Consider the following 11,644-nt stretch of genomic DNA (forward strand, 5'->3'; position numbering starts at 1 on the left):
GATTTCATCAATAATTTCTAAATAAAATGATTTATTTTATGAATACTTTTCTATAATTTTAAAGCCCAAAAAAATTTATATGAATTTTATATTGAAAATTTGACTAAATTAAATAGTTATATTAATATTATTATAAATATCTTAAACCATTATATAACTTTTATTGATCTTTTTTTTTTCTTTATGATTTGGCTAACAAAGAAGGCTTAGGGAGAATTAGAGAGAAAAAGATGAGAGAGAAAGGAAATCCTAGGGTTTGGAGCCCGTATAAGTTGAGAGATTTGCTCGCCTCGTTGTAAGGAACATTTACCATATTTCTGATTTCAATAATTTCATATTTTTGTCTTTTTTTGATCAAAATTGTATTTTCGTTATAAAAAAATGAGGATAATTTAGTATTGGTAAAACTTTACTGCATAACTTTTTATATGTTATAGAGATCGAGATTATGAACGTTTTAAATATTTATTTGAGATTTTTCGCCATATTATTTTGAAAAAGTTGCAATTTTTGTCTACTCTGAATTTTATTTTAACATATAAAAATAATGCTTTAGTTCAATAAAAAATTCAGAATGTTGTTATATTCAATCCCTATTAATTTTGTTAATTTTTGAAAATATGAATGTTTGTTCAACAAGGTTTTTTTATTGCCTAACATTAGGACATTTTAACACTTTCTGAATTAAGATTAATTATATTTTATTTACTGCAATGTATTGTAAATGAATGAGGATATCTGATCGAATAATAGCTGATCGCTATTACTGTTAGAATATTGTGATAATAATATGCGTGGGGGGGCGGGGGGAATGAGTAAAGACTGATTATTCACTGACTTTGGCTAGAGACTAATTGACCTGTATAGAATGGTGGGCAGACAGAATTTTCTTTAAATACAATAATTCGGTGATACCCTCTATTGATTCATGTGATAATGATTGGGAGTTATAAGGATATGATTATTATGCCAACGGGCAAAAAGTGACAACCCTGTTTACTAAGCCAACGGGTTACTTATATGATTTGCCTTGGTATCAAAAACAGCCCACAAACAAGATGAATTCAACACAAACATATTTATTGCTAGGAAAACAAATAACAAGAAGCAAGATACAATTGATTCTCAATTCGAGAGGATGATCGATCTCTCCTAAGTCTCAAGACACCGCTAGAGACCAAGCACCAAAACACTAAGAAAAACATAACTCTCATAAAACAATAGCATAACTCTAACTTTATCATTTCTCTCTTATTTAAAGCCATCACAAAAATCAGCCCCCAGGATCCCAAATCAGCCGCCCCCCTCCATCTTGCCAAAACCAAAATTCTACTTCAGGTAAGGGATCTCCTTCAATGAGCCGCCCCCTCCATCATGCCAAAACAAGCTTCTCAATTTCAGTCGTGGGCCCCATCAGTCAGTCACCCCCTCCTCTTGCCTAATCCCCTCTTTAGCTTTCACGTCGTGAGCCCACGAGCTTGATTTGTTGGTTGGGCGAAACAGTTGTCCCGCACCCGCTGTAAAACAGCCCGGCCCCAGTTCTAGCCCGGCTGGACTGATCTATCATGAGATTGATACTGATACCGGAAAAACATCACTATATACATGACATTTACTTGTTTAATATGATTATTAGAATGCATGCTACTAAATCACTGCCACTATATGACTTTATTGTTACTTCCGCCCATGATGTTGATGTTACAACTATTCTACTATTATTAATATACTAATCACGAGATATATATTGAGCATGTGTACTGGACACTAACACTTGCTTAACACTGATATGATATTTCTGAGCATGTGATATATGTATACAGTTATTTTTATATGATTTTACTGTATTAACATAATTTTGATAGTCATTTTCAATGTTTTAATTTGATATTTTATATGATTTCTCTATTGATTGTAGTATTGATATGTTGATTTCTTTAGTGATTTGATAATTGTACTGACATAAAGATTTCTCTATTGTATTGCCCTATGATCATGTGAATGCTACTGTTATGATTTAACTGTTAATATGCATATTGCTCCTTTATCTTGTGTTGAGTTTAGTTGTAGGTTTTGGTGACCTACTAGCTTTTAAGTTCATTATATGTGGTTAAATATTTTCAGGTTAGAACAGAGGATCAATTTTGTGATATTGATCAGATCAAGATTCCTTTAGGTCGGGTTCTTCTTATCTTAGTTCTTCTTTGGTATTCAAGACATAAAAGTTATGATATGATTGTATAAATCTTAAAGAACGTGTATGATTTTTGGGAAATGAATACAGATGTATATATTGATGTTTTAATCTATAAATTTATTTTTGTTGTTATTTAGATTGATAAAAGAAATTGGATAGCTTTGGTTGTGCAAATTAAAAAAATAAAAAAATAATTCTTTCAAATAAGATTATGGGGCATCACACAGTTTCGATAGAAGTTGCTAGTTCTTAAATAGAGTTTTTTTTTGTTGTTGAGACAAGGGGTAAAGAAGGATAATTTGGGAAAAAGTTATTCGCAAATGATATTTCTTCATTACGATAAGTAGAAATAACATAGTGATCCTTTTCATTTAAAGTGAAATCAGTGGATGCATTCCCTTTTCTTATGGAAAGATAGATTTTGTACCTTTTTCATATAAGAGCATAGCTAATAAAAATACATTTAATTTCTTGAGAATCAAGTTGTCTTTTATTTTCGGGAAGTCCATAAATAAAGATAACACTTTAACCATGTTAAATTTTTTAATTTCAACACCAATTTTCTTTTTAATCGTGTTAAAAAATATGAGAAAGATGGTAATTCAATCAATTTTGGTTTAATAATGAAATTCCCTAGAATTTATTTTGTTGAATAATGAAAGAAATATAATTTAAAAATAAATAAATAATGGGTGGCCTAGGCATAGGTGTTGAAACTAATATTTTTCTTTATTGGACCTACGGTTTATGAGAAGAGAGATAAAATTGAGGGTTGTATGGAATTTTCTTGATGTATATGGATGATATTTCAGAAAGTGAGGGATTTATTTATAAGAAAATCTCTTTGTTCAACCATAGTAGTTAAGGTCCTTAAAGGATCCATCGATTTTAATTAGTTTTTTTATTGCCACATAAAATGGCTGCCTTCTGATGACCCGGTTAGGAAAGTATATGTATTAGATTTAACTTATATTAAGAAAGGTAGAGGTAGACCTAAAAAGACTTGGTTAGAAAAATATTAGAAATGATATTTCTTTATTAGATTTAGATGAGAATTTGACCTTAACAGAACACAATGGAGAAAAATGATTCATGCAGCTGACCCCACATAGTGGGATAAAAGCTTGTTTTTGTTATTGTAGTATTGCCAAAATAAGAGGGATATGAAATGAATTCAAGAGAAGAGATTGCATATAATCTTTAACTTACAAATTAATGATGCATAAGCTATAACTGGACATCTCTGAGACTTTTAAGGCATGAGAAGAGGAGATAATCACTGATGCAAGAGATATAAATAGACATCTATGAGACTTTCAAGGAGATGGAAGATAAGGTAATACCTAATAATGATATAAAGAGTATAAATATTTATTGCAGATATTTTTTTTAGGTGCTTCTAGCAAGTTTTTTTGTCTTTTTAGACCTCATAAAAGGCCTAAATGTTCTTCTTCTCTTTAAGAACATTTGAACCAATCATGACCACTTCAGATAATTATTTTCATTCAATCGCTATGTTAAAATGATGTTTTACAATTCTCCTATTAGATTTAAATTTAATCTCTCAATTTCATCAGAATCCAAAATAGAAGATATGTGGATACTATTACTACTGTCAATGGAGAGAAAAAAAATGATTTTGTTCAAAAAATAAAAATAAAAATGAATGAAATGTGACAATGTAACAATGAGGTTGCAACCATGTAAGGATGAAGATTACAATAATGCAACGATGAGGCTGCATTTATAAATAAAATAAGCAAGAAAATGAATTGCAATAATAAAATCTTGCAAGTTCTTCCCGAGCTCACACTAAAGAACTACCATTTTTATGCTTTTGTTCACACTTAACATATATAAATACATTCCTCCTAACTTAATTGCAGGCTCGCATCAAAATAGATATCTTCATGTCTTATACCATTTAGTGGTGAGTATATTCAGTACAGTTTGGCACTAAACCTTGTCATCTCTATGCTCACAACAACTTAATTTTTTATTCAGACTTCAACGATACTATTGGTGCCATCAATGGCACTCATGTACCATCAATTGCTAACCAGAAAAAAAACAAAGTAGGTATCATAATGGGAAGGAGTTCACAAGGAAAAATATAATGATAACAGCTTCATTTGATTGACAAGTTGTTTTTATTAACTTGGGTTGGGAAGGATCAACCATAGACAAGTGATTGATCAGGAAGGTTTCTCTATAGATAAAATAATTAATTTTTAAATTAATTTATCAAATAAACTAAGATATATGTTGTATTTTTGTAATTATTTTATAATTCACAATAGCTCCAACTTATGACTTAAGCCTATGTTTAAGCCAAAGTTATAAAAAAAAAATCAAACAACTTCAGCAGTTATAACAGCTTATCTTTTTAAGCTATCAGATGGCTTAACTATGTTTCAAACTTGAAGAGTTATAAACTTACAGATCCAGTTTTTTAACTTATCCTTAGTTTACAAAAATATGCCTTATTTTATATTTGGAAACAAGAACATGCAATCTTCTATTCATTAAAAGTTCAAAACTTTCCATATTTTAAACATTGAATAGATTTGGTAAATTCTAAATTTTTAGTGGGATAAAGGCTTGATGTTGTTGTTGGTAAATTCTAATTTTTAGTTACTAATAAGGAATTAACTAGTATGCAAGAGCCTCTTAATAATATCACTAATGATGACTTTGACATAGTCCACTATTCACACCCCTAAGCCTCTAGACTCCCTTTCATGATAATGTCCCTTCAAATGATCACTTTACAGTCATTTGCCCAGCATAAAGAATAAAGCCATGTTCTCTTACAATGTGGCATCAACTTCAATGGTAATTCAACAAAGGGAAATATACAAAATTTATAAAAATCTTGCCTCTTTTTACCTAGTAAAGTTCATGATGACTGCTGAACAATACTTAATGCAATGTTATAACTAAAAGAAATATTAAAGAGGGCTAACATCAAGGACAAGCTCTTACAGAAGTAAAAGTAGTAATTCAGTAACTAGAAAACTAGTGAAGTTAATAATAAGCAGTATCTATGGACATAAAAACAATACCAAGAAAATGGACCATGATTTAGTTTAAGAAGTCAGAAAACCAATGGGCGCTGCAATGTGTATTTTCAAACAAAAAATGGCATAATATATTTATCCGTGCATAATAACTTTCCTCTTTCTGATGCAATAACAGCATTAAAGCTCTCAGGACTTAGAATTTATGGATCACAAAAGTCAATATTTCAAATCAATCTTCCAAAGAATGATTTTAGGAATGCAATCCGCACTCAGCAGATGAAAAAAGTCATCAACATGTTGAGATTGTAAAGATTGGCAATTAACTGTTATATTCACATTGACAAAGAAGAGCAATTCTGCTATATTTTGTCTGTAAAAAGGAAAAACATGAATGATTATGTTCCCCACAATAACTTGTGCCTGGTAATACAAAAGCTTATAAAGAATTCATGAATGAAATTCAAGGCTTTAAGCAAAATACATACAGAACAAATAAACCTTTCAGGAAAATACAAAGCACAACTACTATCATCTAAAAAATTCTCGTCCAAATAAAATCAATAAGCTTATTCAATTAACTAACAAGTATTTTGCACTAGGATTAAAAAAGTCAAGAAGCTACAAAGTGATTGATTGAGCTGCACAAACCTTGTCTCAGCCATGCCTCCGTCCGCCTCATCCCCTTAAACGACAACTCTACTGTATCTTGAGGAAAAAGGCTAAACCTTTCTTATTCCAATTTATCCGGTAATTCGTTTTGTTTTATGGTCATAGCAGAACTCAATCACAGTTGATTGCGTCTCCAAGCGTTGATGATACAGAAAGAAACTCAGGCTCAGCAAAAAAATGAGAGTATAGGGAATGAGGAAAGGACAGCCAGACCGCACCATGTACTTTTCACGTCTTCAGCGTATAAGAAAATGCTACATCTCCCTCCATCTAGGGCTCAGCTGAGGTAGGAAACCAGAGGGTGAAGGTGGGAACAATAAACTCGGAGAGTGCGGTGGCTGAGACCCAGGCCTTGGCCCCAATATTCCCGACTGGGGCATTGGTGAGAAAGAGAAATTAGGTGTAAAAGGTTGCGGATGCTGAAACCCCGGAGAAAGCAGTGGGTAGGGCGATTTTGGTGATAGAAGATTCAAAAATGAGCTTGGAGACGGCAATGGTAACATCGAGTTTGGAGACGTTAAGGGGAACTGAGATCCCGGCGACAGCGGTGGGAATTGTGATCCGGGAGACGGAAGCAGCCCTGGCTGCATGGAAGCCGGCAAGGAAGTGGCAGAAGGAGGAGGGTTTCCCCTCAGCGAGGGAAAGGGAACACCGGCTGGCAAGAATCCTTGCGCGGGGGTACGCCTAGAGCTATCTGAGCTGAGAAGGGAACTCTCGAGGTACCTCATGTATGCGGAAACCGGCGAATCAGCCCAGGCAACACCCATATGGGGAGTCGGAGAAGGCGCTGGCCGTGGGTAGTAGCCAGGATTCGGATTGAGATTCGGGTTAGGGTTTTGATCCGGCGCCAAATTCTGCAAAGGTAGCGGCGGCGGTCGGGAGATCGGTGTGAGCGGCGGCGGCCTAATCTTCATGAGCCGCGAGCTGGGGGCTTTGGGCTGCGGCGGCCGTGCCTGCGCAGGAATGTTTACGGCGCCAGCAGGATCCCGGGCGGGGCTTCCAGTGAGCTGCTGCACGATGCTTCGAAAATCGCTTTTGCTGATATTGTAAACCTGGGGCTGCGGCGGCGGTGGCGGCAGCGTCGCACCCGCCGACGGCTGAATCTTCTGGAAGTTGTGTTGATGAAGAGGGCTCTTGCGAATGCTCTTTCCTAGCTTGTTTACACCAAGGTGATGCTGGTGATGGCTCCTCGAGTTTTGATCCATCTCTCCGAAATCACCAGATGAATGGAAAACAAAATGGATTCGAATCGAATCGAATCGAATCTGAACGAAACAAAACAATCTCCTCTTCTTCTCTCCGGCAAAGGGAAAGAGAGGAAGAGGGTTTCCAGAATTGGGCAACGGATCTAAAGTATAGATCAAGACTGAAAAGATTGAATCAGAAGATGTAGAACTGGAGAGAAGAGCGGCGAAAGCACGGAAGGGAGGTTCGGAGTTTTGACTTAACGAACTCGATCCAGGAGTTTCGTGAGGGAAGTCCCGATGAACCAGGTTTGCGTAGGGGTAAATGTTTAAATATGGTTGTTGAGGATCCCATGCGAAGGACGTCAAAATGGTTCAACGCGATTTTGATCGTACATACTGGGGGATCGTTTTGTTTGCTAATCGTAAAGATCATCATCAATGAGCTAGCGGTTGGTGCTGTGTTGAACATAAGTTGTATACATGAGTTGGCTATCGACTTGTTTGGCGGGTTAACAAATAGACCGTATTGAGATGAGAATCCAAATGGATATGGAGGCATGTTGGTTAGAGCTCTCAAAATTGGATCAAGAGCAAGGTTCGGGGATTTGACCTAACACAAGATGGCCCGACTCGAAACCAACTCGTTTTTGCAAACTTATCACTTTTTCGGACCCAAACCTGACCTGCTTCAGACTCGGTTCAACCCGACACGACCCGCCAACCTGGGTCACGAGCTTATCTTCAACCTCTGCTGATGATGGGCTGGAGTGGATGGCGGAGACGACAGTGATAGAGGAGGAGGAGGAGGCAATAGTGGGCTGGCGCCATCTGTAGCCTCCGCCATCTGCAGCTTCTGCCATCAACGTCAACTCTATCACCTGCAAAGGTTGCAGATGGCGAAGGCAGCAGTGAGGGCAAAGGTTGCAGATGGCGGAGCGGATGGTGGCGACGATGGATGCGGCGGCAGAGACGACAAACTGCTTGGTTATGGCAACCTTCGGATACCAGATGGCGGTTCGACGGATGGCTCGGCCGAGGTGGTGGCGGATGGCGGGTCAACCTAAGGATAGCGGCAAGTTGCAAAAACCTACAGCTTATTTCGCAGACAGCGGACGACTTGCAGACAACGGAGCTGATGTAACACATGACTTGAAGCGATGTAGGAGTTGAGAGCTTGACGTGATTTGACGAGAGCTTACATGAGTTAATGAGGATGGCTCGCGAGCTTGATGTGATGTGGGTTTCCAAGTCTGTCTTGGTCAATGTCGGGTTAACGGGTTGACACGGACCGAACTCGTTTTTTCAAATGGGTCAAAACCTGGAACCCGACTCGTTTGCGAAATGAGTTGACCATAACCCAAAATTTTCGGGTCGGATTTTCGAGTCGTGTCAAATATTGACATCCCAAATTTTGATTTGCTAAAAAACAAAATAATAATAAATAAATAAAAGTAAAATAGCTATTTTAATGCTATTTGATTATTTGTAAAATAAATATATAAAAATTAAAGTCTTCGTTTGAGACGACTTTCATATTACTTATTAAACCAACTTTCTAGTTTAAGAATGGAATATTATGATAATTATCTAAGAACTTTTCATGCAAACAAAAATTTCAAAAGCAAATTGTTATAATGAAATCGAAGAACTAAATGTCCTAAAAGAAATATATATATATATTAGTTTGGATTCAAACGGACCAGCTCAGTTGAAGCTAATTATGAGTAGAACAATTAATGAGATCTTATTCGCATTAATTGTGAATATTAATTATAATCTATAAGATTAATATGGCTGCCATGTCAAAGATTTTACATTGCTTATGCTGGTTTGTTCAAGGATATAATGCCAACATTTTAATTACATATCCTACTTATTTTGGTATATTTGCAATTCTTGATTTTGCAATTCGGATTTTTTTTTGTCTAACCATTGAGTTTTATTATTTCCTTAAATTTTATTTTATATTATATTATATAAATTTATGTTAATTAATCTTCAATTGTTGTTGTTATTTTAAAATTTAATTATTAATCAACCAAACTATAGTCCTAATTAAAAGTATTTAAATAAGAGGAAAAATTCAGAGATATTTAACTAAATAATAAATTGCGATTGATAATTAAGAGTGGCATTTTATTATATATAAAAGACTAAATTAATTAAACATTTAGATTATTTTAATTAATTTATAATTAGCTATTTGTTAAAAAATTAAATATCCATACGCAAGAAATATAATATTTAAATAATAAATTTTATTTTGAAATGAATGACTTAGTTATCATTTAATAATTATAAATTCAAGAATTAAAAAAATAAGTATTATCAGACTCATTTATATTCCATTATTCTTTATTAAAAAAAAAATTACGCATACTCTTTTCTTTGAGAATTCTCTTACGTAAAAAACAAAAAGAATGGGGTGAGAGAGGCTCGAACTCTCGACCTCAGGATAACTCAGAAGCTATGAGACCTACGCGCTAGCCAACTGCGCCACCACCCCGACAGATATTGAAGCATGTTTCATAATTTACTTATTCCATTTTCTATGATAAATTATTTTATTTGAATTATGAAGTTTTTTAATTATTATTATCTGAAAGAACATAAATTTTTTCATATATTATATTAATTTTCACTTTACAGGTTTTCATTCAATTTTTTTAGACTTTTGATTGTGAATTGAATAACATTTTTTTTTCACATGATTGCAAAGAAAAAGCATTGCTTAGCTATGGAGATCACCATTTTATGTATTTTAGTTCATTTTGTTTGCTATTTTGATTGAAGAAGTTCTACACATAGAAGACGCAGAGCACCAAAACTTCACAACTCAATAATATAACATAAAAATTAGATCTGCAAAGAAAAAATGATAATATAATATAGAAAATACATAAAATGGTGAACAAATATCATAATATAATTTAGAAAATAGAGTACCTCAACATTACAAATATGATAGTGATGAAGAGAAAGAGCTTTTAAATATAATGAGGAGAAGGATGAGGAAAAATTAATACTTAAGGATTATTGGCTCAAGGATGAAGTGCTCATCACTTTACAATATATATATCAACAACTATTTAGATAAGAGGCAAGAGAAGAACTAATGAAAATGAGACTCAACGTTATTATTATAAAGAATGCATGAATAGTGGGAATGAATACCGTCAACCATAAGATTGCCAATAGTTTGAAGTCTTTGACGATCATCCTAGTCTATATAGAGAATCGAAGAGAGTAACTTTTGAACAAAATATACTTATACCAGTTAGACGTAAGGGATGAAGTGCAACGCTTTTTTATATGTTGACGATGACAAATGATGATAATAACTGAGGGTAATTTTTTTGTAGATTAAAGAGAAACACATTGTACCACAAACCCCTCATAAGAGATAGTTATTAAGCCAAATATCATTAAAAAAATTGAGAGTGGCGTCTTTTTTAACTCTGAAATTGAGTTGTTTCTTAATCGTGATGCTCAAATTATTGAAAATCTTGAGAGTGACATTATTTCGCACTTTAATGGAGGTTGTATCCACCGAAGTTATTAAGGGGCTGTTTGGTTGTCTGAATTAGGAGTGTAAAGTAAAATAATTACATGTATTTACTAAATTTGGTTGTTCGATTATTTTTGAGTGGAGCAAAAGAAAAGCCTCCGAAGTATTAGGCGTGTATTACAGGGGTTGTTTTGCGCGAATTAGAAACCCGCTCATATTGAGCGGGTTATAAATTCGCTCCACGGAAAATTCCTTCGCGTCGTTGCTGTTCGGCTTCATTGCTTCGCAGGAGGTGTAAGATTGCACGAGAGGCTTCTTCAGATCCTTCGTTCTTGTTCGACTTCGCTCTTTCGACGCGACGACGTTCCCATCTTTTACTCTTATGCACTACTAACATTAAGTGTAAATTCATATTCTCAAAGGGCCTAAAAATAAGGGTATAAGATGTTTGGAGAACCTTAAAAGATTCAAGAGATCTTCATGCCAAGGGCAATATGATGATATCAACCCTTCTTTTACTCTTGTTGTGACCCTTAAAAATTTGGATTATTAAGATAAATTGAATAGTAAATAATTTATAATAAAATAACATTAGGTTGGCAATATAATTCCCATATGAGTTTCATCTATCAGAGTTCCACAACAATGATTATATATGAGATTCTCTTACATCATATCAAGAACAAAGATAGTTAAAGATGATAAAAGGAAGGTGCCTCAAAGTATATATGTTTATATCACTTTTGATGGAGGAAAATCTATTTTGTCCCATTACAATATTATATGAAATTACATTTTAAAGGATAAAATTGATTACCATTATTGTTCTATCAAATAGATTCCTAAGAGGTTAAAAAAAAAATTTAGTTGTACCAACCTTATTACAACCTTATTATGACATAAAATAATAAGGTTAATTTTTTAGAAAACTATTTTAAATTAAAAATATATATATCTAAAAATTGTTCATATGCTTTAAACAAGCTTATGCTCCATTTGAAATAACTTATTTTATTACTTTCTAAGCAGTTTTTTTAGTACAAAAATTTTTAGTTAAATT

The 11,644-nt window shown here is 34.0% G+C and overlaps 1 protein-coding gene and 1 non-coding gene across 2 annotated transcripts; both read right to left on the reverse strand.

Moving 5' to 3' along the window:
- Nucleotides 1-5,532: 5,532 nt before the first annotated feature.
- On the reverse strand, nucleotides 5,533-7,369 carry LOC110104739 (protein HAIKU1). Its single transcript, XM_028693723.1, has one exon. It carries the CDS (start codon nucleotides 7,092-7,094, stop codon nucleotides 6,144-6,146), a length of 951 nt encoding a protein of 316 aa, XP_028549556.1. The 5' UTR covers nucleotides 7,095-7,369; the 3' UTR covers nucleotides 5,533-6,143.
- Nucleotides 7,370-9,497: 2,128 nt separating this feature from the next.
- On the reverse strand, nucleotides 9,498-9,582 carry TRNAM-CAU. The gene is given in 2 exon segments: nucleotides 9,498-9,533; nucleotides 9,545-9,582. It is a non-coding gene; the product is annotated as a tRNA-Met (tRNA).
- Between the last annotated feature and the right edge of the window lie 2,062 nt (nucleotides 9,583-11,644).

This window comes from Dendrobium catenatum, unplaced genomic scaffold (assembly GCF_001605985.2).
Source record: "Dendrobium catenatum unplaced genomic scaffold, ASM160598v2 fragScaff_scaffold_343, whole genome shotgun sequence".
Taxonomy (NCBI): domain Eukaryota; kingdom Viridiplantae; phylum Streptophyta; class Magnoliopsida; order Asparagales; family Orchidaceae; genus Dendrobium; species Dendrobium catenatum.